Raw genomic sequence first — 27,127 nt, forward strand, 5'->3', positions numbered from 1 at the left:
CACAAACAGACAAGCCACAGACACACAAACGCCCACTGACTCACCCACAAACAGACAAGCCACAGACACACAAACACCCACTGACCCAGCCACAAACAGACAAGCCACAGACACACAAACACCCACTGACCCACCCAGCCACAAACAGACAAGCCACAGACACACAAACACCCACTGACCCACCCACAAACAGACAAGCCACAGACACACAAACACCCACTGACCCACCCAGCCACAAACAGACAAGCCACAGACACACAAACGCCCACTGACCCAGCCACAAACAGACAAGCCACAGACACACAAACACCCACTGACCCACCCACAAACAGACAAGCCACAGACACACAAACACCCACTGACCCAGCCACAAACAGACAAGCCACAGACACACAAACACCCACTGACCCACCCAGCCACAAACAGACAAGCCACAGACACACAAACACCCACTGACCCAGCCACAAACAGACAAGCCACAGACACACAAACACCCACTGACCCACCAGCCACAAACAGACAAGCCACAGACACACAAACACCCACTGACCCAGCCACAAACAGACAAGCCACAGACACACAAACGCCCACTGACCCAGCCCACAAACAGACAAGCCACAGACACACAAACACCCACTGACCCAGCCACAAACAGACAAGCCACAGACACACAAACGCCCACTGACCCAGCCACAAACAGACAAGCCACAGACACACAAACACCCACTGACCCAGCCACAAACAGACAAGCCACAGACACACAAACACCCACTGACCCACCAGCCACAAACAGACAAGCCACAGACACACAAACACCCACTGACCCACCCACAAACAGACAAGCCACAGACACACAAACACCCACTGACCCACCAGCCACAAACAGACAAGCCACAGACACACAAACACCCACTGACCCAGCCACAAACAGACAAGCCACAGACACACAAACACCCACTGACCCACCCACAAACAGACAAGCCACAGACACACAAACACCCACTGACCCAGCCCACAAACAGACAAGCCACAGACACACAAACGCCCACTGACCCACCCACAAACAGACAAGCCACAGACACACAAACGCCCACTGACCCACCAGCCACAAACAGACAAGCCACAGACACACAAACACCCACTGACCCACCCACAAACAGACAAGCCACAGACACACAAACACCCACTGACCCACCCACAAACAGACAAGCCACAGACACACAAACGCCCACTGACCCACCCAGCCACAAACAGACAAGCCACAGACACACAAACACCCACTGACCCACCCACAAACAGACAAGCCACAGACACACAAACACCCACTGACCCAGCCACAAACAGACAAGCCACAGACACACAAACACCCACTGACCCAGCCACAAACAGACAAGCCACAGACACACAAACACCCACTGACCCAGCCCACAAACAGACAAACCACAGACACACAAACACCCACTGACCCACCCACAAACAGACAAGCCAGCCACAGACACACAAACGCCCACTGACCCACCCACAAACAGACAAGCCACAGACACACAAACACCCACTGACCCACCCACAAACAGACAAGCCACAGACACACAAACGCCCACTGACCCACCCACAAACAGACAAGCCACAGACACACAAACACCCACTGACCCACCCACAAACAGACAAGCCACAGACACACAAACACCCCACTGACCACCCACCCACAAACAGACAAACCACAGGACACACAAACACCCACTGACCCACCCACAAACAGACAAAGCCACAGCCACAGACACACAAACACCCACTGACCCACCCACAAACAGACAAACCACAGACACACAAACACCCACTGACCCACCCACAAACAGACAAACCACAGACACACAAACACCCACTGACCCACCCACAAACAGACAAACCACAGACACACAAACACCCACTGACCCACCCACAAACAGACAAACCACAGACACACAAACACCCACTGACCCACCCACAAACAGACAAACCACAGACACACAAACACCCACTGACCCACCCACAAACAGACAAACCACAGACACACAAACACCCACTGACCCACCCACAAACAGACAAACCACAGACACACAAACACCCACTGACCCACCCACAAACAGACTCGCCACAGACACACAAACGCCCACTGACCAAGCCACAAACAGACAAGCCACAGACACACAAACGCCCACTGACCCACCCACAAACAAACAAGCCACAGACACACAAACGCCCACTGACCCACCCACAAACAGACAAGCCACAGACACACAAACGCCCACTGACCCACCCACAAACAGACAAACCACAGACACACAAACACCCACTGACCCACCCACAAACAGACAAACCACAGACACACAAACACCCACTGACCCACCCAGCCACAAACAGACAAGCCACAGACACACAAACACCCACTGACCCACCCACAAACAGACAAGCCACAGACACACAAACGCCCACTGACCCAGCCACAAACAGACAAGCCACAGACACACAAACACCCACTAACCCAACCACAAACAGACAAGCCACAGACACACAAACACCCACTGACCCACCCACCCACAAACAGACAAGCCACAGACACACAAACACCCACTGACCCACCCAGCCACAAACAGACAAGCCACAGACACACAAACGCCCACTGACCCACCCACCCACAAACAGACAAGCCACAGACACACAAACACCCACTGACCCACCCACAAACAGACAAACCACAGACACACAAACACCCACTGACCCACCCACAAACAGACAAACCACAGACACACAAACGCCCACTGACCCACCCACAAACAAACAAGCCACAGACACACAAACGCCCACTGACCCACCCACAAACAGACAAGCCACAGACACACAAACGCCCACTGACCCACCCACAAACAGACAAGCTACAGACACACAAACGCCCACTGACCCACCCACAAACAGACAAGCTACAGACACACAAACGCCTACTGACCCAGCCACAAACAGACAAGCTACAGACACACAAACGCCTACTGACCCACCCACCCACAAACAGACAAGCTACAGACACACAAACGCCTACTGACCCAGCCACAAACAGACAAGCTACAGACACACAAACGCCCACTGACCCACCCACAAACAGACAAGCTACAGACACACAAACGCCCTACTGACCCACCCACCCACAAACAGACAAGCCACAGACACACAAACACCCACTGACCCAGCCACAAACAGACAAGCCACAGACACACAAATGCCCACTGACCCACCCACAAACAGACAAGCCATAGACACACAAACACCCACTGACCCACCCACAAACAGACAAACCACAGACACACAAACGCCCACTGACCCAGCCACAAACAGACAAGCCACAGACACACAAACACCCACTGACCCACCCACAAACAGACAAACCACAGACACACAAACACCCACTGACCCACCCACCCACAAACAGACAAGCCACAGACACACAAACACCCACTGACCCACCCACCCACAAACAGACAAGCCACAGACACACAAACACCCACTGACCCACCCACCCACAAACAGACAAGCTCTAACAGAGAAGCTAGCAGCAGGCACTAGGGCGGTGTGGTACTCACATGATGCCTCTCCTCTTGCCCCGCATGTAGAGGATGACGGAGACCAGGATGATGAGGAAAACAGCGATGCAAGACAGCACCACTGCGATGGTCACACCGTTGCTGGCTGCACCACACACACAACACAACAACAATAATAATAATAATAATAATAATAATAATAATAACAATGAATACTTGAACAATGAACACCTGTTGAGCGCTTTCCTCCATTAAGGGAAGCTTAAAGTGCTTTACAAAAAAACACACAAAAAAAGACAAAAAACAAAACAAAAAAAACCATTAAACACACATACACAACAAAAGATTTAACACACAAAGACTATGTGTATTACACTATTTAACAACACACATGCACACACACACACACTCAGACACACACACACACACACACACACACAACGCAATATACACAAATTACACTCACAATAGCCCTCATCATCAAAAATAAATTCTAACTCATTCTATCTCACAGATAACACTCACAATAACCTCATCACCAAAAACAAATTCTAACTCATTCTACCTCATAGCTAACACTCACAATAGCCCTCATCATCAAAAATAAATTCTAACTCATTCTATCTCACAGCTAACACTCACAATAACCTCATCACCAAAAACAAATTCTAACTCATTCTACCTCACAGCTAACACTCACAATAACCTCATCATCAAAAATAAATTCTAACTCATTCTATCTCACAACTAACACTCACAATAACCTCATCATCAAAAATAAATTCTAACTCATTCTATCTCACAGCTAACACTCACAATAACCTCATCATCAAAAATAAATTCTAACTCATTCTATCTCACAGCTAACACTCACAATAACCTCATCATCAAAAATAAATTCTAACTCATTCTGCCTCACAGCTAACACTCACAATAACCTCATCATCAAAAATAAATTCTAACTCATTCTGCCTCACAGCTAACACTCACAATAACCTCATCATCAAAAACAAATTCTAACTCATTCTACCTCACAGCTAACACTCACAATAACCTCATCACCAAAAATAAATTCTAACTCATTCTACCTCACAGCTAACACTCACAATAACCTCATCATCAAAAATAAATTCTAACTCATTCTATCTCACAAGTAACACTCACAATAACCTCATCATCAAAAATAAATTCTAACTCATTCTGCCTCACAGCTAACACTCACAATAACCCCATCACCAAAAATAAATTCTAACTCATTCTATCTCACAGCTAACACTCACAATAACCTCATCATCAAAAATAAATTCTAACTCATTCTACCTCACAGCTAACACTCACAATAACCTCATCATCAAAAATAAATTCTAACTCATTCTATCTCACAGCTAACACTCACAATAACCTCATCATCAAAAATAAATTCTAACACATTCTGCCTCACAGTTAACACTCACAATAACTCTCATCATCAAAAACAAATTCTAACTCATTCTGCCTCACAGCTAACATTCACAATAACTCTCATCATCAAAAATAAATTCTAACTCATTCTATCTCACAGCTAACACTCACAATAACTCTCATCATCAAAAATAAATTCTAACTCATTCTGCCTCACAGCTAACACTCACAATAACCCTCATCATCAAAAATAAATTCTAACTCATTCTATCTCACAGCTAACACTCACAATAACCTCATCATCAAAAACAAATTCTAACTCATTCTGCCTCACAGCTAACATTCACAATAACTCTCATCATCAAAAATAAATTCTAACTCATTCTATCTCACAGCTAACACTCACAATAACTCTCATCATCAAAAATAAATTCTAACTCATTCTGCCTCACAGCTAACATTCACAATAACTCTCATCATCAAAAATAAATTCTAACTCATTCTATCTCACAGCTAACACTCACTATAACTCTCATCATCAAAAATAAATTCTAACTCATTCTGCCTCACAGCTACATGCCTGCTACAACTCCCCAGGCCCAGCACTACATGAAACCACTGCAGAAAAAAAAAATCAGGCGGTTCACTAAAACAGTGAAAATAGATAGAGAATCATTGCTTTAATCAGTCAAACAAAGCTTCCGGAATCCGTTAACAGTTCAGTTTAGAATGCCAACTGTACCACTCAAGAATGAACGAAATTAGAACAGTGTGGTGTTGGTACGAGAAAACTCTAAGCTGGTCTACAGGGGAAGTAATCATGGTTCGAGTTAACTAGAGTGTGTTAAAAATTGTCCCAAGATCTGTGGCCTTTCATGCCCTGCTCTCATGGTGACCACAAAAACAGTCAATTTCAATCCCCCTCGACTTCTGTGGTCCAGGTGAGTCCTGTCAAAGTTTTCAATGTCGGCAGATTCATGGGGGACTGTCGCTGGCGGGACATTGTGGTGGTCTCCGCTCTGGGGAGCACGCTCAGTGCGTCTCCACAACTAAGGGATTATTGTCATTAGTAGGGGGCTTCGTAGGTGATATAGGAAGCACATGAAATCAGAACAGTCACTACTGAACACCACTGAGGGTGACTCAGCAGCAGTTTGGGGTCTCCTCTGGTGTGTGGCCTCCTGGCAACCCAACATCAACAGTTCCTTGTGGACTGTCAACACTGGGACTGAGACAGATGAACCCAGGTTAGCTGAGTACGGGGGACTCGGAGTGAACAGTGCGGGAGTAATGCCACTGAAAGAGTGAAGATGGAGGGGCATCCAAAAAACAGAAACAAAACAAAAAAATATCCTTTTTGTCCCTTTAGGGGTGTGGAGGATGCAACACCAATATGTTCACATCACGCTGAATCACTACTTCAGTCCAGCAATGGCAAATTAAACAAGCAATTTTTTTTTTTTATCAATATAGAAAAACAGATTTGAAATAATAATACTAATAAAAATTTAAAAAATTTTAAAACCCTCAAACATCAGTTCCAGACAAAGGGTCAAGTTACACAACCCTCCCAACAAATTTACTTGAGAGGTGTCTCCTTCCCTGCACAAAATAACTTGCGTAAACCAAACACTGACAAAGGTGATTACTTGGTATCAATCTATTTCGAATTACATTGTTTTTCCGACATTCTTCAACAAAATAAAATTCTTCTCCAATAGTTCCCTTTATTACATCCGTTGTAAATTCTGTTTTCTCTGTCTTTGCACATACAAATATATTCTTACACAAAAATAACCCACCACATACACATACAAAAACACCCTTGTAGTTGCACACACAGCACACACATCCTCACAACACACACACGCACACATCCTCACAACACACACACACACACATCCTCACAACACACACACGCACACATCTTCACAACACACACACACACATCCTCACAACACACACGCACATCCTCACAACACACACACGCACACATCCTCACAACACACACACACACACATCCTCACAACACACACACGCACACATCTTCACAACACACACACACACATCCTCATAACACACACACATAAACACACATCCTCACAACACACACATACACACATACATCCAACACACACACACACACACATCCTTACAACACACACATATACACACGCATCCTCACAACACACACACACACATCCTCATAACACACACACACATCCTTACAACACACACACAAACATTATCACAACAAACACTCACACACACACACACACACACACACACACACACATCCTCACAAAAGACAAACACATACACACACACACACACATCTTCGCAACATACACACACTCTCACTCACACAACACACACCATCATACACACCCCTCCTCTCTCTCTCTCTCACACACACACACACACTTTTTCTCTCATTCAAACAACATCATACACCCCCCCACATCCCCCACCCCCCGTCCTCTCACACAAACAACACACACCCCCACAACACATACCCCCCTCCTCTCTCACAAGCAACACACACTCACTCACACACACATCACACAAACTACATCCACACACACCTTTGCTGCTACTGTCTGGTGGGCCGTGAGGGGCTTTGTTGCGACATTTCTGGGTGCAGTTGACAACACTGAACTTCTTGTCACCCAGGGTCATGTCGCCGCCGTTGCTGACAAACGAGGTGAAGGCAGACTCCACTTGCCCATGCTGACCCTCATACGACTCGGCAACGGTGAAATCCAAAAACAGGTCTCGGGCGCAGGTCAGGTTGCCTACAAACATGGACCAACAGAGTCCAGTGGTAACCCATATGACATAAAATCAAAACATTCAAACTTATTATGAAAGAGAAAAAATACCCAGTGTACAACAGTAACCAATACGTCACATAATAAAATCACTGAAACTAATTATGAAAGAAAAAACATACACAGTGCACAAAAGTAATTTGTATTTTTGTATTTTGTATTTCTTTTTATCACAACAGATTTCTCAGTGTGAAATTCCCCAGGGAGAGCGCGTCCTACACTACAGCGCCACCCATTCTTTTTTTTATTTTTCCTGCATGCAGTTTTATTTGTTTTTCCTATCCAAGTGCATTTTTCTACAGAATTTTGCCAGGAACAACCCTTTTGCTGCCGTGGGTTCTTTTATGTGCGTTAAGTATATGCTGCACACGGGACCTCGGTTTATCATCTCATCCGAATGACTAGCATCCAGACTACCACTCAAGGGCTAGTGGAGGGGGAGAAAATATCGGCAGCTGAGCCGTGATTCAAACCAGCACACTCAAGATTCTCTCGCTTCCTAGGTGGACACACTACCTCCAGGCCATCACTCAAAATGACAAATAATAAGAACACTGAAAGTATTTATGAGAGAGAAAAGACATACTACAATTGTAATCAATACAGCATGAAAACATTTTAACTGATGATAAAATGTGCTGTGCTGTGAAAGCCCCCGGTATGATGGAAATATGACACCTTACTGGAGGGATCTGGGAAGTACAGCCCCCCCCTTAAGCTGAAAAAACAAAATGTTTACAAACCCCAGTAACAGTGCGGGAATCACCAATGTTTCATTGTTCTGCAGGGGCCAATGTCAACCTGTGTTTTAATGGCATATAAACACACAAAAGAAAGCACAGTGTTTCCTGTATAAGACTTCTTAGTTCATGAGCTGCAACTCCCACGTTCACTCGTATGTACACGAGTGGGCTTTTACGTTATGACCGTTTTTACCCCACCATGTAGGCAACCATACTCCATTTTTGGAGGTGTGCATGCTGGGTATTTTCTTGTTTCCATAAGCCAACGAGCGCAGACATGGATCACAGGATCTTCAACGTGCGTATCTGATCTTCTGCTTGTGTATACACACAAAGGGGGTTCAGGCACTAGCAGGTCTGCACATATTATGCTGACCTGGGAGATCGGAAAAATCTCCACCCTTTACCCACCAGGTGCCGTTACTGAGATTTGAACCCGGGACCCTCAGATTGAAAGTCCAACACTTTAACCACTCGGCTATTGCACCCGTCATGGTAAAAGACAAAATATATTTTCTGCTTGTAATAGAGATGGATCTTCGGTACTTTAACTTCTGATCCCAGATCTAAAAACTGCGCCCAACAAGTGTATCACTACATCATTGACTGAAGTAATTTTAGCAGGAAAAGAAAAGTAGCACTGCAGCAGTTGTCGTCGGCGACATCATTCCTAAGTTTCAAACCTCCCCCATTTTTCTCTCTGGGTTGGCACTGATCTCAGGAATGGTGTCTGGGGCTTTTCTGCCACAGTCAGGCCTAATTGACATGCGCTTTTTTTTTTACTTTTTTTTTTTTTTAATGAAACAGAAAAGCGCAAAAAAAATGTACGCATTTCGGTGTAGCTCTCACATCCCTGAAACTAGAAGGCAAGATTGCACGGGCTCTTTGTGCTGCAGCCTTGGGGGCTAGTTGGCCTTTGGGGATCACCCTAACACCGACTGTCCTGTAGCCCCCCTGGCTGAGAGAATGGAGATGTGACAAGCAAGACACTCTCCGCAATGATAAAATCCTAGCTGGTACAGCAGTTGCCTGCCTCCTCTGCTGTTCTGATGGTCACAGCCGGACACGACTGACTATCATACAATGCACACAGCATGTGAGGATGGAGGTGCACTCACTGTTCACCAGCAGGGTGGTCACACCGCACCGGCAACGCTCGTTGAGTCTCTCAATCAGCTGCTTCTCCACTTCCAGATGATTCTCTGTCTCTGAGAGCTTGCAGTTCTCTTCCTTTTTGTGCAGCTGCAGCGTCCAGGGGGCGCTGCCTTGCGTGGTCAGGTTGCAACGGTTCTCATGCCCTTGGCTCTCCGCCACCAGCACAAACAAACTGGTCTTCTTGGGGCCTTGGCCACATCTGGACACACTCAGATTGTGGGACAAGTCCAATCTGCAACATCAAGTCGTTTTAGTTTTTACTGAGTTCAGCCGTGTGCACAAGCAAAATATCAGGGTTGAAAACATGAAATAAAACCAATGTAAAAACAATCTCATCCTCCTAACACTAGTGGTGGCACCATAGCTGATGAGGTTTAACTGAGGAATGGATATTGCGAGTTGAAAAGTAATGAACCTAGAATGCAAATGGCATGGGTCATTCTGACACGTATATTGGAATGATATGAATGTGTGCGTGTGTGTGTGTGTGTGTGTGTGTGTGTGTGTGTGTGTGTGATTACACATGCATGAATGCATTTGGCTAATCATTCTGCATGTGGCACAATTATTTAAATTACGTGAATAAACTGTACAAATACCGTAACGAGTCACATGGATGTATACTGGTGTACAACACACATTTCGCTCTGTATTTTTGACTCTTCAGATGTGTCAACACACACATGGTAACACAGATTGTGTTCAACTGCCTGGATTCACCAGACAGCACACACACACACACCACACACAGTGCAACTGCAACACACACACAAAACTTAACAACACCCATCCACGCACGCGCACACATGTTCACAAATCACATGAATTTAACAAACAAAATGCTCAGAACCCACATGTCACACCACCGACACACACACACATGCACACATGCACAAACACACACACACACACACACAACACAGCACACCACCAACAACAAAAAATTCACCAAAATGTCCCAAACTCTTTACCCGCTCTTCACCACGGTGACAGGCTCATCATCCGGCAGCATGACTTCCTGGACACTTTCGCTGATGGCAGGTATGGGGCTGATGGAGAAGACAGCGAAGTCCACAAGGCCAGAGGCGGCAACCTGATGCTTGTAGTCCTTGGTACTGTACAGGGCCAGCACCACAGAGCTCAGAGACTGCACAGCATCCTGTGGTGGGACACAAAACACACACGCATTGAAAGCACCATCGTTTGGACACACACACACACACACGCACACAATGAAAGCATCATCATTTGGCCACACAAACACACACACACAATGAAAGCATCATCATCTGGCCACACACACACACACACACGCACACAATAAAAACATCATCATATGGATACAAACACATGAAATAAAAGCATCATCATTTGGCCACACACACACACACACAATAAAACCATCATCATATGGCTACAAACACATGAAATAAAAGCATCATCATCTGGCCACACACACACACACACACACACACAAAATGAAGGTATCATCATTTGGCCACACACACACACACATCCACACACATGTATACAAACAATACAAGCATCATCATTTGGCCATACACACACAGTGAAAGCATCATCATTCTCACACACACACACACACATACACACAAACACACACACAAACAAACAATAAAAGCATCATTTGGCCATACACACACACAATAAAAGCATCATCATTTGGCCACACACACACACACACAATGAAAGCATCATCATTTGGACACACACACACACACACACACACACAGTGACACCCACACCCACACACACTAAAAGCATCATAATTTGGCTACAAGTACAAACACTCAAAATAAAAGTATTATTTGGCAAAACAGACACAACGGAAGCCACATACACACATAATGAAACCTTCATTGTTTAGCCACACAGACACAGTGAAAGCATCATCATTCACACACACACCCACCCACCCACACAGAAAGCTTCATCAGTTAGCCATTCAGACACACAACGAAAACTTGATCGTTTGGCCAAACACAAAATGAAAGCATCATTTGGCCTCGCACACACACACTAAAAACGTAATCATTTGACCATACACACACACAATAATAACATCATCATTTGGCCACAAGGACATACGGTGAAAGCAACATTATTTGGCCAGCCACAAACACAATGAAAGCAATCAGCATGATCATTTGGCTAATCACACACACAATGAAAGCATCATCATTTGGCCTGTCACATATAATGAAAGCATCATCATTTGGCCACATGGACACACAATGAAAGCAAATAACATGATCATTTGGCTAATCACACATACAATGAAAGTATTATCAAATGGACAATCACACAAACAATGAAAGTATTATCAAATGGACAATCACACACACACAATGAAAGTATTATCAAATGGACAATCACACACACACACAATGAAAGCATTATCAAATGGACAATCACACACACACAATGAAAGCATTATCAAATGGACAATCACACACACACAATGAAAGTATTATCAAATGGACAATCACACACACAATGAAAGTATTATCAAATGGACAATCACACACACAATGAAAGTATTATCAAATGGACAATCACACACACACAATGAAAGTATTATCAAAAGGACAAAAGGACAATCACACACACAATGAAAGTATTATCAAAGGGACAATCACACACACACAATGAAAGTATTATCAAACGGACAATCACACACACACAATGAAAGTATTATCAAACGGACAATCACACACACACAATGAAAGTATTATCAAAAGGACAATCACACACACAATGAAAGCATGATAATTTCATAATCTGGATTCTTTCTCTCCCCCCTCCACCCTTTTCTTTTTCAAATTTAAACTGCCAATCAAAGCATGATTATCTTACCTTTTTTTCTCCCTCCTAAAATCATATTTAAAGCATTATAGTTTTGTTGGTGTTTATCCTCCCAAAAACAATCTATTCAAAAAGTTGATTTTACCATGCAACAAATTAGGTCAAGCAGATTTCGTTACCTCCAAAAAGGAGGAGTTTCACTGTTAGCCGCGCGAAATTTGGCCAAGCAGAGCAAACCAATAGGCCTAGTTTTTTTGTTTGTTTTTTTTCTTTTTTTTTTTCTTTTTTTTTCTTTTTCTCCTCTGTCTGAGGACGACAGCTTGCGATTTCACTCGTGTGTCTTTTTAACCCTGTCATTCATTGCCACTATCCTTCGTTTTCAGGGGCACACCCTGTTGAGACTATAATTCATGCCGCAACCTGTCACGATGACAAAATGAGAACATTCTTAGGGCTGAACATTCTTTTTTTGTGTGTTTTTGTTTCTTTAACCTGAAGAGAAATCCGTTTTCTTACAGAGCTGATGGGCTGACAGAAGAATCTTGACGTGGCCAAATCACTGGCGCTGAGCTCCACATATTGTTTTTCTTCTGCAGACGTGCCATTGAAAACTGCCAGGGTCAGATTCCCATCTGGTGAACCTAGAACTGTAGAGAGAATGCGGCTTTTGAATTCAGGAAAAACTGACACCAGCCATGCAAACTGGAGAGAGAGAGAGAAAAAGAGATAAACTTTATGACATAAAGAACCTGAATATGGTTCAAATGTTTGGACAGATAGAGAGAAAGACAGAGAGACAGACAGACAGAACATCAGATCCAGTTTTGATGACTTGTGAGTTGTTTTCCACAAGTGGAAGAAATCAGGGCCCATCTCTCTTTCTCTCTCTCTCTCTCTCTCTCTCCTACTCTCTCTCTTCCCCCTCTCTCTCAAATAGTACCCAAGAGATTAAAGTGATCTTTTATTCAAAGAGGTTGAATAAAAATGAACATTCATCATACAAACAACATTTTTACATACCTGATAAAAATTTGAGGCATCTAACACACACACACACACACACACACACATGCAGACACACAGATACACACACGCATGCACATGAGCACACACACACACACACACACACACACACACACACACACACACACACACACAAACACACACACACACACACACACACACACACACACGCACACACACACTGAAGGTAAATAAAGTTACCTCTAGTAACAGCCAAGCGGCAGGATAAAACAAATATATTTGGGGGGAAAAAAAAAATCGAAACAAACAAACTGAGACTGACCATGGAGCTCCACAAACTGCTCGGTTTCTGTCAGCAGAATGTTGGTTTCACTGATGACCACATCAGGAGCCGTGATGGTCGGGGTCACCATGCTCGAGGTAGTAGCAGGACTGCTGGTTGTATGGACAGGAGTGCTGGGTGTAGCCACAGGAGTGCTGGGTGGAGCCGCAGAAGAAGTGGGTGCAGATGCTGGACTGGTGGGTGCAGCCGCAGAAGAAGTGGGTGCAGATGCTGGACTGGTGGGTGCAGCCGCAGAAGAAGTGGGTGCAGATGCAGGACTGGTGGGTGCAGCCGCAGAAGAAGTGGGTGCAGATGCTGGACTGCTGGGTGGAGCCGCAGAAGAAGTGGGTGCAGATGCTGGACTGGTGGGTGGAGCCACAGAAGAAGTGGGTGCAGATGCTGGACTGGTGGGTGGAGCCACAGAAGAAGTGGGTGGAGCCACAGAAGAAGTGGGTGGAGCCACAGAAGAAGTGGTGGGTTGAGCTGCAGGAGTGGTGGTCACCACCACAGCCGTAGTGTCTCCAGCTGATGCTGTGTTGTCCGTCTTCTCTGCTGGTGTCACTGTTTCTGAGACTGAGGTCTGCTCTGCAGTAGCAGGCTGCCTGACATTGGTTTTAACAGTCGGCTGGTTGGAAGCCATGGCTGTAGTGGCAGAGTTTGTGCTCCCAGCCGCAGAAGCTGTGCTGCTTACATTTGTTGGCTTTGTTGTTGTTGTTGCTGCAGGTGCTGCAAAAAAAAAAAGTTTTGTTTTCACCCATAATTGATTCATATGATATCTCTGTATACGATAATGAAACAGTAGGTAATGCACTGACGGTGCTGCAGGTAAAGATTTTATCATGAATAGCTTTCTTTGTGCAAGTAGCATGGGTTGTTTTTGAAATGCTTTCAAACTTAACTCGAGTCAGTGGGCAGATAGGTACAACATGTCTTCATAGCTCAAACACCACACAACTTTATTGCAAGAGGTTTTATCATGTTTGTTTACAAAGAAGAATTTTTTCATGGCTCAAACACCTTACAAGGGCCGGGGATTTATCAGGTCCACTCAAAGGGAATATTTAGTTCAAATACCAACGCTAGAGGATTAGTCATGTTTGTCCTTTTCCTTGGACCTACTGCCTGGAAGTGGAACACACTTCTTCATTCAGTTCATCATGCTCTAAAAATAACTCTCTATGTTTCCACACACCTCTGAAAATGTACCTTTTCCTGAGAGCATACTTCCACTTCTGACTGATGTTCACCCTGTTTATGACATCCAGATTCATGCCTTGTGTCAACTGCACATGTGCATGCCAACAGAGCTTGACTTTTAACTCACACCAGTTGTTTCCCAATGTTTAATCAGGGCAATGCAAGGGCATGTTGGTACGGACCAATGTGTTGATCAAACATCAAGGTTCCCCTCTCAGCCCTGCAGATGAGATCCACAGGGCAGACCATCAATACCTCCAGCACCAGCGTGGCGGCAGGGGGTGCCAAAAGACCGTCAGTGCTGGCAACTTTTTATCCACCTTCAGGGCTCAACTTGGGGTTTTCAAAGCTGACTTAGGCACTGAATTTCTCATCCTGTGTTTACCAGTCATCATGGTTCGAGGCCCATTTCAGCAAGGTGTGTTGTGTCCATGGGAAAGACCCAGGTGTACTGAATGGGTATCTCACTTCAGAGAGGATCGGGCCCCCGCCTTCCTATGCCCAGACCCTGGACACAGTGGAAAAGAATTCACTGCCCTGATGACCGTAATAACCTTTACTCCCAAAGCTTTATCTTGTCCTTAAGATGAACGGCAAGGCAGTGGGACCAGGCATGCTCAGATGTCCAAGGTCCATGAACCAATGGTCATCAACTCCACAGCTGTCCAGCACAGCTGGCTCTTGGGAGTCAAGAGTTAACCATAGCCCAAGTCTGGCTGTCAACCAAGACTAACGAGCACAGAGTGCCCACATGATTTCTAACTTCTCTGTGTCCTCTCTGCGTGAGTAAACAAACACACAAAGAAGGTTCAAGCACCAGGTCAGCAAAGCTGTTGATCCAAAAGATCAGAAATGGGTGTCACTGGAGGGATTTGAACCTGCAATCCTCAGACTAAAATGTTCACATAAAAAAAAATTTTATAAAAAAAAGGAAAAAAAATATCAACCACATAACAACAATAATAATAATTTTCCCCACAGACACTGAGACAGCCCAGCTGTATGGGTCAGTCAAAAAAAAAAAAAGATTTAAAAAATCGCCAACAACCAAATGTCAGAAGTCATGAACTGAAAATTTCCAAACCAATCAGCTTATGCTTGTATTATAGCGCTATATAAAAATAAAATATTATTATTATTATTATTAATACAATGAGTTAGTTTACAACAAAACTTCATCCCTTCTTATGCTATTTTCCAGTGAAATGATGAAAGTATCCATAATTTTTGCTTGAAATCTGCACACACTAATGACTAACAATGAATCCAGGAAAGCACAATGAATTTGAAACCTTCTGAATTCTGAACACTATGAAGCCCCCCGAATGGGGCTCCTTTGTCTGAAACAGTTGTCTGCCTTGTGACTGGGAAGAAACTGGGTCAGATGGCATTGTTGACACGCACTGTTCACGTGAACCAATCACCTAAAAAAAATTACTCTTCTGCTTGCAAGCACAGCAACAGACTCAGCACTTATTGGTCACAGTGGAGAGTGGAAAGGTCAGTTGAGATATTTTTAGTTTGTTATGCAAATTAGATGCCACTCCAAAAATTCAAAACACTATAAAGCCCCAATCGAGCTTCTTCATCTGAAACAGATGTAAACAGTAGGGCCTCTATTGGGCTTCACCATCAGAAGAGAGTTTACAACGAAAAATAAAAGAAAGAAACACATAAGTAACAAATAATTATTTATTTCTAAAATCTCAAGAGACAAAAAAAAAAGAATCAATTCTTCAAATGCTAAACAAGGCCATGAATGAAGGTTAAACAGTGAAATCAGTGGTGTCCAACGAAGCCACTCACTTGTGTTGGCACTAGTGGCAGCCAGTTGGAGGAGCAGTCCCAACACAAGCAGCCCCATACACGTTACCTGCTTCATGGCTGCTGATTTTCTTCTCATTTCACCTGGAAGAAGACTGAAACAGGAAAATATATCAGAGAACGGACACACAAACAAACGAACGAGAGAGAGAGAGAGAGAGGTAGACAGACAGACAGGCAGGAGGATGGAAATTGAATGCAATTTGAAAAGTGCAAAGAAAAAACATGCACTACTAGTTTTAGAAAAGATTTTGTTCAAAATGACACTCAGGTTGATAAAATCTGAAGAAACAAGGTTATCTGGAAGCAAGCTTTATCAACATGAGACCAACAACAAAAAAACCACAACCAATTCTATGAATTTTAAAAGTTCACATGTACACTGAAACATGCACCTGTGTGGGTCCCAGTACACAAACATGTAAACATGCCTGGGTACTGTGTATGTGTATACATACATTTGTGTGTGTGGAGGGGCAGGGGGTGTCTGTGTCTGTGTTTATGTATGTAATGTTTAAAAGAGAGAAAAAAAAGAGTGTATGTGTGTGCAAGCGCACACTGGCATGCATATGTGTGTGTGTGTGTATGTAACTACATATTTTTACACATGTATGTATTTGAGCTAGTAGTACTAAGAAAACACAGCAATATAATGAAGAATGTCTAAATACTTCACTTTCTCCCAGAATTCTTTTCATTTGAATAGTGTTCAAGGTAAACATGTGCCACTTTCTGGATCAAACTGCTCTGTCATTGAAGAGAGAGAGAGTGTGTGTTTATCTCTGTGTGTGTGTGTGTGTGTGTGTGTGTGTGTGTGTGTGTGTGTGTGAGTCATTCAGTGTAAGTGTTTCAACATGTAACCCTTCAATGGCGCAATACATCCATCAGATACCAAAAATGTAAACAGGAACACTGGATTATCTGTTACTGGTAACAGATTTTTAACAGTTATTGATTAAATATATATATAATCATAAAGCAACATATCTTTACAAACTAGCAAACCGTATAACTTTTAACTTTCATTAGTTTAATAACATACTCTGAAATCAAAATCACTAAGTCGAGTGATAATCATAACATACAAATCTTATTTTTCCTGGTCACATCACACAGGAAATAAAATTCATTTAAACTAATATATTAATATCTGGTTAGGCTTCTAAACTTCACTGATTTCATAGGAAAATAACCCTGATGTTATTTCACATAGACCTGCAAACACAGCTTAGCAATCCTGCCTACTGATGTGCCTTCCTTACTTTAAAATGTAAGTGATTATCTCCATTTCACATACTTGATTTATTCTCATTATCTTTTAATTCTTCACCCCACCCTCCATCTCTCCCCCAAGAAACAAATTTTATCATAGCAATCGAAGAATTCTTCTATACCTTCTTTATGTACCTTATGTTAATTAAAAATTTTGAAAAATGCAATGATGCGTGCATATTAAAAACACACAAATACACCCACATGCACAAATCATCCCGTTCCAATTCCATCCCACAAACCCACACCCACTCCACACAAAATGTAGATACACACACGCGTGAGCGCATGCACAACGATCGTTGAAGGCATATGAACATGTGTACGTTCAAAAATAGTAAAAACAATAGAAGTAAAAAATCAACTGATTAAAACAAAAAAGTGAAGACAAGGAGCTATTTGCTGATTTGAATGGCTGGAAATAAATGAGTTTTCAAAGAGGTTTTCAAAGAAGGGCAAGAAACAGCATGATGGACAGGAAACGGGAGTGAGTTCCATGCGGAAAAAGCCTGGAAAGAGAAAGTGCGTTTTCCATATGACCTGGTTTTGTAGGACTAGGAGGGAATTTTTAACAGACGGTCATCACCTGATGACCAGAGCTGGCGAGATGGAGAGTAGTAATGCAGAAGCTCAGAAAAGTAAGAAAGAGACATGCCAATCATAAATTTGTAGCACAGGAGAGAAAGTTTGTCATCTATTCTTTTCTCAGTAGGTAACCAGTGAAGGGAGTGAAGGAGAGGAGTAATATGAGCAGATTTGGGAGAGCAGAAGATAAGCCGTGCTGCATGATTTTGGATTCTCTTAAGTCTGGATAATAAGTAGTTGGGGCATCAGCGAGCACAGAATTATAGTAGTCAAGCCTAGATAGGACCAGAGAACAGACAAGAAATTTTGTTGTATCCTGAGACAGAAAGTGCTGAATAGAGCCTATTCTTCGTAACTCAAGATAACATATCTGACAAATCGAGGAAATTTGCCATTCAAATTAAAAGATAGTGTCTGGTCTAAGTAAACACCAAACAGCTGGAGGACCTAGACTTCGCAGATGACATAAGTCTTCTCTCCCACAGGCAGCAAGATGCGCAGGAGAAACTATGTTGTGTGGCAGAAGAAGCTGAGAAGACTGGACTCCAAATCAACATTGGGAAAACAGAGGTCATGAGGGTCAACAACAAGAAGCAAGATCCAGTGCAACTACACCAAGAGAACATCAAGGAGGTTGACAAGTTTGTCTACTTAGGCAGTGTTGTCAGCAAAGACGGGGGGACGGACGAAGACATCAAGAGCCGTATCAACAAAGCAAGACACGCCTTCAACACCCTTCGACCAATCTGGAGATCGACAGCCCTCTCAATCCGCAACAAGATCCGGATTTTTAACACCAACGTGAAGTCGGTTCTACTCTATGGCTCAGAGACGTGGAGAGTGACAAAGACCAGCACCCACAAGCTTCAGACATTCACCAACAGATGTCTAAGAAACATCCTGAACATCAGATGGCCAGAGGTTGCCTCCAATGAAGAACTTTGGAACATGACAAAACAGGCCCCACTGGAGACGGAAATCAAGAAACGGAAATGGGGATGGATAGGCCATACACTACGCAAGCCTGCAACAAACATCACAAGACAGGCTCTTGATTGGAACCCACAGGGGAAAAGGAAAGTTGGCCGTCCGAAGCAGACCTGGCGGAGAAGCATTGAGGCAGAGACAAGGGCGGCCGGAATGACGTGGGCCGAACTGAAGAGGACCAGCCAGAGCCGGGTGCGTTGGAGGAGTGTTGTTGCGGCCCTATGTTCCCCAAGGAATCAAGAGGAATAAGTCAAAGTAAGTCAAGTCTAAGTAAACACCAAGGTTGCATATACAATTTCTGAAGTTGGAACATTGCACCCATTTAACTGAAACAGCTTGGGGATGTGAAACAGAATTTGACAAACATTAAGAACTAGGAGCAAGAAAAATCATTTCTGTTTTTTCATCATTAAACTGTAATTTGTTCCTTGTCATCCATGATTCTATGTCTGCTATACATTGTTGAGTAGAGGTGATAATCTCAGAAAGATGAGAGGTTGGGCCAGACTTGTAAATTTGGTTATCAACTGTGATGTGAGAGGGAATGATGGGATACAATTTCTGAAACAGGTTGTATATAAAGTAAAAAAAAAAAAGAGCTGGTCCAAGGGCTGATCCTTGGGGAACACCAAATTCTATGGAAGCGGGTCTTGAGTGCAGACAGTTTACAGTAACAGTCTGGTTCCAGTTGGAGAGGAAGAGCTGAACCAAGAGAGAGCCATGCCAGACAAACAAAAAGTATGAGAGAGTCAGTTTATCAAAATGTTATGATCAATGGTATCAAAGGCTACTGACAGATCAAGAAGAGAAAGAAGAGAAATATCATTTTTGTCCAGGGCTGTAAGAAGGTCATTGACAATTTTCAATAAAGCAGTTTCAGTGCTGTGACCAACACGATAAGCTAATTGCAAGGAATAGAAGAGGATGTTCTTAGTGAAGTGTTCAGAGAGTTGCAGGAGAACAATCTTTTCAGTAATTTTGGACAGAAAAGATAAATTGGAAATGGGTCTATAGTTTTTTTTCCAAATTTTCTTGATCAAGAGATGGCTTTCTCAGAAGTGGTTTGACAACTGAGTTTTTATCTGCTTCATGGCTGCTGATTTTCTTCTCATTTCACCTGAAACAGTCCAAAATTGCACCAGTCTGCACTGTAAATATGTTGAATAAATGCAAGAAGACTGAAACAGGAAGATATATAAGAGAATGAACGAACAAGAGAGAGAGGGAGACAGACAGACAGAGACAGACAGACAGGTAAATGGGTGGAAATACTTATAGCAGAATTTTGCTTTTTGTTATTTCGTTAATCGACTTAACGAACTGTGGAAGTTAAAGACTCCTGAAATGCTGACTGGTTATATTATCATTACTATTGTTAATGGAGCACACACAACTGCCATCCTAAAGCACAGCTGTCTATGTTCATCATAAGCAAGAATACAGTTAAGTTAAATGCATGTCAAAATTGACATACAACATACAACACCACAGCTATCCAAGCTCAAAAAGTTTTGAATAATAATCATAATAACATTTCATAATAACATTTCAAAATGTATAAAAATAGTTACACTAACTCATTCATTTATTCATGGAAATGAAATGCACCTCATTATCTTTCAGAATATATTATATGAAATGAATACTGATCAAGAACATGGCTAATTCTCAATCACAAATCCAAAGTTGGGCAGTTCATTTCCTCTCTCATTTTAAAACACAAGTTAGCAAGTTTCAGAATTTTTGTAGAATTTCGATTTGATACATTTTTAAAAGAGAATTTCATTCACATCAATTACTTTTTAAACAGCAAAATGAATACATGGAACATAAAATTGATGAAAAGACAAGAAATGCTTGTTAGAAAACAAATAACCACGAAAAAAAAGCAAGTAAAATTCAAAATCATCACAGACAGCAAATTGAGCAATGGTCGAATAAAAATGTGAAGAAGAAAAAAAAAAGTGACAAACCTGCTCCTTAGGCTATGAACAACACAAAGGCAAGGGCTGTAGATATCACAGTGTTCAAACCAACATCAAAGTTTGTTCTTTCCTCCCCAGCAGTCTTTAATCATATGGATGTTTCTTTGGTCTTTTTGTCAACGATCAACTTTTGCTGCTAGAGTTTAAAGCCCTTTCCATTTCCTCTCACATTTCCAGCACCAATTTCCAATTTCCTTCACCTACAAAAGCTGACCACTTGACTTATTTCCCCTCACAGAGGTCACTGTAGAGTATGGAAATACCACAACCAAACGCTCCCCATATCACTAATTTGGGATGGGGGGGATGGATCAGACATTCCTTTCTAACTCATTACATTTATACCCTATAACATATATCTGTATTATGACAAATTATGACTCCATTTACCATCCTATTTACTCACTGGCACAATGGCAGTTTTAATCTCTATACAATGATAGTTTTCTTCTTCTTCTGAGTTTAAAGATGAAATAATACAGAATAATGGAAATTTAAAGAGCATAATCAGAAAGAATGTCTGGCTTTCATTGTAGATTTTCTTCGATTTTGTTCTCTTTTTTTTAAATGCAAATGTACATCCAGTTAAAATATTTGTTATTTCACTTTCAGTAATAAAATTTCAACACAAGTGGAAACATAGTGGCCTCCACTCCCTTGTTTTGTAAGACAATGGTACAAGATCTGGCACAGTACTTTGGTAACACTTCAAGGTGACCCACACACATTACAGTAATAGAAAATCTTTCTCTTTTCCTTGCCTAAGATACCTGAATCTATGTTACACTTAGTGACTATCTCATTCACAACATTAGACTTGATGACCTGTGTTATTACTGGTCAAGTGCATACATACAACACACACAGAGGCAGATCCAAAACACTGATATGGTATTCCGCATGTTACTTTCATAGTTTCAAATCTTTTCTGTGTTCGCTTTATTTCAGACACAATGGAAATATTTGTTCTACATTTTAAACATAGATTCAATACACAGTGTACAGTTACAGTCTTTTTAGATGATGGATTTGATTATACAGTAATCAAATGCTTCACTCAAATCAACTCAATGATGATAATAATGTTAATAACATTAATCAAACATTTCTACAGTGCACTACTTTAAGTCTTATTCACAGCTCTAATATACAAGCCCCCATGCACAAACCCACTCACACCTCACAGGACTCTCTCTCTCTACACACACACACACATATATATATATATATAGATAGATTTGTGTGTGTGTGTATGTGTCATTTTAAAAGATATCAAGTTCCTGGTCCTGTCAACAGTGTCAAGGTATTCAACAAATAAACCAGGAACCACAAACAGGATATGCAGAGGGGCAGTCAAACATGAAATTGACAAATGCACACACACACAGACACACACACACACACAGTGACAGTGTAAGCTGTAATACAAATGCATGCACACATGCACACAATCTACAACAGAACCATCCAAAATCTGAATATCCAAAATCTGAATATTATATCACATAAACAGAGCAAATTTCATTCAATCATGAATCAATCAATGACTTCTCTACTGTTCTCCCCTTACTCTGTTTAACTATTCTAATATGAGCAGTATATATAAAATATATGCCAAAATTATGTAATATTTAGCATGGCATGCATGAATAATTGCGCTACAATGCATTAACATTAATGAATGATTATGGTTTGATTATAAGTCTGCACTGGCAATTTTATGTCCCAGCATTCTGCCAGGCAGAAGCTTTAACTGGGTAGCCCTCCTTTCCCCTCTTTTCACTATTATTAACAAATACTTTTGAGATTATACATTATATATAGGACATACAAAAGGATATCAGAGAGAGAGAGAGAGAGAGAGAGAGAGCATAAAATAATGCTAATAATGCCTTTTGCTTTATGTGTTTACAACACACACAACAATGACATATACTATGTAGATGATACTCTTCGAGAAAATCGTATGCTCTGATACGGAGATAGTTTGTGGATTCTTGCCCAGTATAGTGACTGCCATTGTATAAGTTTGTGAAAATGAAAGTCAAAAATGATCTGACACAACCTCAACACTTTAATGAATGCCAGATTCCTATGGGTCAACCATTGATAATTACCACGATCTATCATTCCATTTCAAAATTCAGTAAGTGGGCCCTTCCAAACTGATCCAAATGGGTCTTGTTGGTGTATCGGACTCCCCAGGTCAAACCCATGTTATTGCGATGTGTCAAGATCACGCATGATAAAAATGACGAGGGTGGGAGGACATATTTGTACAAATAGAAATGTGATTGTTCATTACTTTCGCTTCTGTAATTTTGATTTTCACACAAACTCATCGCATCAGACTATCAGATCGATCACTAAATACTAATAAGGCAGTCACGTTATTCAAGATACTTCATACAAAAACTCAAAAGAATAAAACCAACCCCCTCTGGTATATGTACCTGTCGCAGTTTCCGTTTCGTCAACGGTTTGTCACACGGATCCTTTTGCTGAGAGTAGACACAAGAATAACCCGGGTCATAGGTTATTGTGCGTGACGTCACGCAGACCTGTGGCTTTTCATCTTAATCCAGCAAAATTTTGCAGTGATTATCAAAAGAAATACATATATACCTTATTTGTATATATATATTATGTATTCTTCAAAGTTGCATTCTTTTAATCGATGTTTTTCTACGTGTGGAAATATTGCCAAACTGTGAAACTATACACACATAAGCTATGATTGTTGCAGAGCACGACAGTTCGCCGCCTCTGCCCATCAGTCGAGCTCAATGTCCTGTACAGCTCAGTGCCTCTGCCCCTCCTCAGGGACAGAGAGACAAGACAAAACAAGACAAGACAAGACAAATTTCTTTATTTTCGAGGATAACAGATAAGCTACTGGCACGCTTTTTTTTCATCCAGTCCCCACCCTGAAACAGGGTCCACACCACACAATACCACATTATGTATGTCATTGCATGCACTACACAATGCAACTTCTTTCTGTTACACGACCAACATCGACTTGCCTAAACTTAAAGTCATAACATACATACACAATACTACATGAAGCCATAAGCATGGTGATAATAACTCTCTCTCTCTCTCTCTCTCTCTCTCTCTCTCTCTCAGTCTCTCCCTCCCTCTCTCTTACGCACACGTACACTTATACACATATAAGCAGTATATATTGTGTATGTTATCAAATAACGGGCTTATGTAAATACTGAAACATTCAGTCTAACTGAACAGAGATACACATAGCAAGAACAGGGGGACGAGGGGAGGGGGGGGGTATGCTCATTGCCAAAAAAGCATAATTCAACATATCAAATAGATGATATGAAAATAAAAATGTACCAGGTGAAAGAGAGAGAGGGGGGGGGAGAGAGAGGGGGGGCAGGAAGAGACAGACAGACAGATGGAAAGGGAGACTCAGAGAGAGAGAAAGTGAGTGATCGGAAGTGAAACAATATCAGCTAATGGATAGATAACCTCATATTATATGGAACATATTATAGAGAACAGCAGGTCAAATAAGGAAAGCAAAGTAACTTACATGCATTGTAATCATCTAATCAACACACACACACACACACACACACACACACAGATATATAAATATATGCACATATATGCACACACACACACACACACACACACACACACATATATATATATATATATATATATATATATATATATATATATGCATGTATATATATGCATGTATATATATGCATGTATACATATACAGAGAGAGAGAGAGAGAGAGAGACTTCATTGGCTCTTGTGCTCTTGTGCTTGATACAGCCACCACTCTCAGAAGTCTTAGTCACACACACACACACACACACACACACACACACACACACACACACACACACACACCAGATAAAAGTTAAGTCTGGCCGGGTCAGGGCTGCATGAAGGTTGTGCCAAAAGAGCGGTCACCTTTTCAATTTTATCTCACTGAAGTAGTATGCTCAATCTCAGATATCAGCTCCAGTTGTCTTGCCTTGACCAATAAAGAGCTTCCTCGGTATCCCCTCGATCTGCAGGCGGGAAGCTCTTTAAACCTCTCAAGTTGACTGCCACTGACAAATATCCTCAACAGTCAGTGACGGGATGTCACCTCACTGAGATCTGCCGGAGCTTACATACAGGTCAGGATGTCAGTCACTGTCCTGTGTTCAGAATCCTTCCTCAGTCTTGGGACTGCGATACTTTGCTCCAGCAAAACCAATCACACCGTTGAAAAGTACACAAGAAGTATAGTAACTGCATTGCACTTCAAATCAACTTAACATGCGACACTAATCTTATTTCAAGTTCTGGTGTCAAGATGTTATATTTAATTGCCTGAAGTTAATTGCCAACTTGGCCAAGCTGATGAAAATACACTGAATTACTACACTGTAATTCGCTCATTCTGACATAAACACATGGCTAATATCACTTAAAGTGGAAGACGTTAAACTTAAGACTACTACCACTACATGGCTTTTCACATTTTCACGGTTGTTTGTGTCAAGTTTGTTTTCGGGCAGACACAAGATCCTGTAATCCATGTCAGCGTTCGGTGGATTACAGAAACAAGAACATACCCAACATGCACACACCCCGAAAACAGAGTATGGCTGCCTACATGGTGGGGTAAATAAACAAAACGGTCATACACGTAAAATGTTAAATGTTACATGTTTGTCTGAGTGTGTAGGTGTGCGTGCCTGAAATATAATTGAATGACACAGGAAACGAATGATGAGCGCCCAATGTCAGTCGGTAAGCAGCCTGTTGTGTAAATGACTCCGTGTTTGTAAAACGCTTAGAGCTTGGTCTCCGACCGTGGATAGGCGCTATATCAGTATCCATATCCATATCAATTGTGTCAGTATTCGGCCACCTCAGTTCAGTCATCGAGGGGCTGCCATGATCTCCAGAGACAATCCAGGTTCAGTCTTTGATCTTCCTGCCTTCTGTTGTGTCTGCTGCGGGAGTATCGATTCTTTTTTGTTCTTTGTCGTTGTTGTTTTTCTCCATTGTTCTTTGTTTTAAGTCTCAGCCTGTTGCCCGATGGTTCTTATTGGAAAATTAACTATCCAAGGGAAGTAACAACGGTACTGACCGTGCCTGAAAACGTACAGGGGTATTGCCTCTTGATTCGTTCTGACAACCAGAAAACCCACTGCTGATGCAGTGAGGGAACCAAAATGCGGTCGGCTGGACGTGGAAAAGCATGAACGGGAGAAACAGAGCATGTGTGGTAACTACAAAACCTGAAACAAATGAAGGGAAGAACACCCAGAACACTTCAAACACCTCATCAATACATTCATCACCCACTGTTGGAAGACAGGCTGTCGGGAATGACCGGAAAGCAGCACAGTGATGCCGCGAGTAGTGGAGCTATCGATCGAAGACAACAGCAAAGAAAAGGATATCA

At 42.3% G+C, this 27,127-nt stretch overlaps 1 protein-coding gene across 3 annotated transcripts in view; it reads right to left on the reverse strand.

Annotated features, from left to right (window-relative positions):
- The window catches only part of LOC143296474 (uncharacterized), a 38,104-nt gene extending 13,885 nt beyond the window's left edge, over positions 1-24,219 (reverse strand). Inside the window, exons 1-8 of one of the 3 annotated variants that reach the window (XM_076608424.1) lie at positions 24,138-24,219; positions 16,838-16,950; positions 13,835-14,560; positions 13,045-13,175; positions 10,674-10,861; positions 9,666-9,934; positions 7,559-7,768; positions 3,612-3,717 (exon numbers count right to left, since the gene is read on the reverse strand). In XM_076608424.1, the coding sequence (XP_076464539.1) occupies positions 3,612-3,717; positions 7,559-7,768; positions 9,666-9,934; positions 10,674-10,861; positions 13,045-13,175; positions 13,835-14,560; positions 16,838-16,934 (1,727 nt within the window). In that variant the 5' untranslated portion in view covers positions 16,935-16,950; positions 24,138-24,219. Of the gene's footprint in view, positions 1-3,611; positions 3,718-7,558; positions 7,769-9,665; positions 9,935-10,673; positions 10,862-13,044; positions 13,176-13,834; positions 14,561-16,837; positions 16,951-21,672; positions 21,911-24,119 lie in introns of those variants that run through there. The other 2 variants (XM_076608425.1, XM_076608426.1) reach the window with 2 other exon arrangements.
- Positions 24,220-27,127: the final 2,908 nt, after the last annotated feature.

Source organism: Babylonia areolata, chromosome 21 (genome assembly GCF_041734735.1).
Source record: "Babylonia areolata isolate BAREFJ2019XMU chromosome 21, ASM4173473v1, whole genome shotgun sequence".
NCBI lineage: Eukaryota > Metazoa > Mollusca > Gastropoda > Neogastropoda > Buccinidae > Babylonia > Babylonia areolata.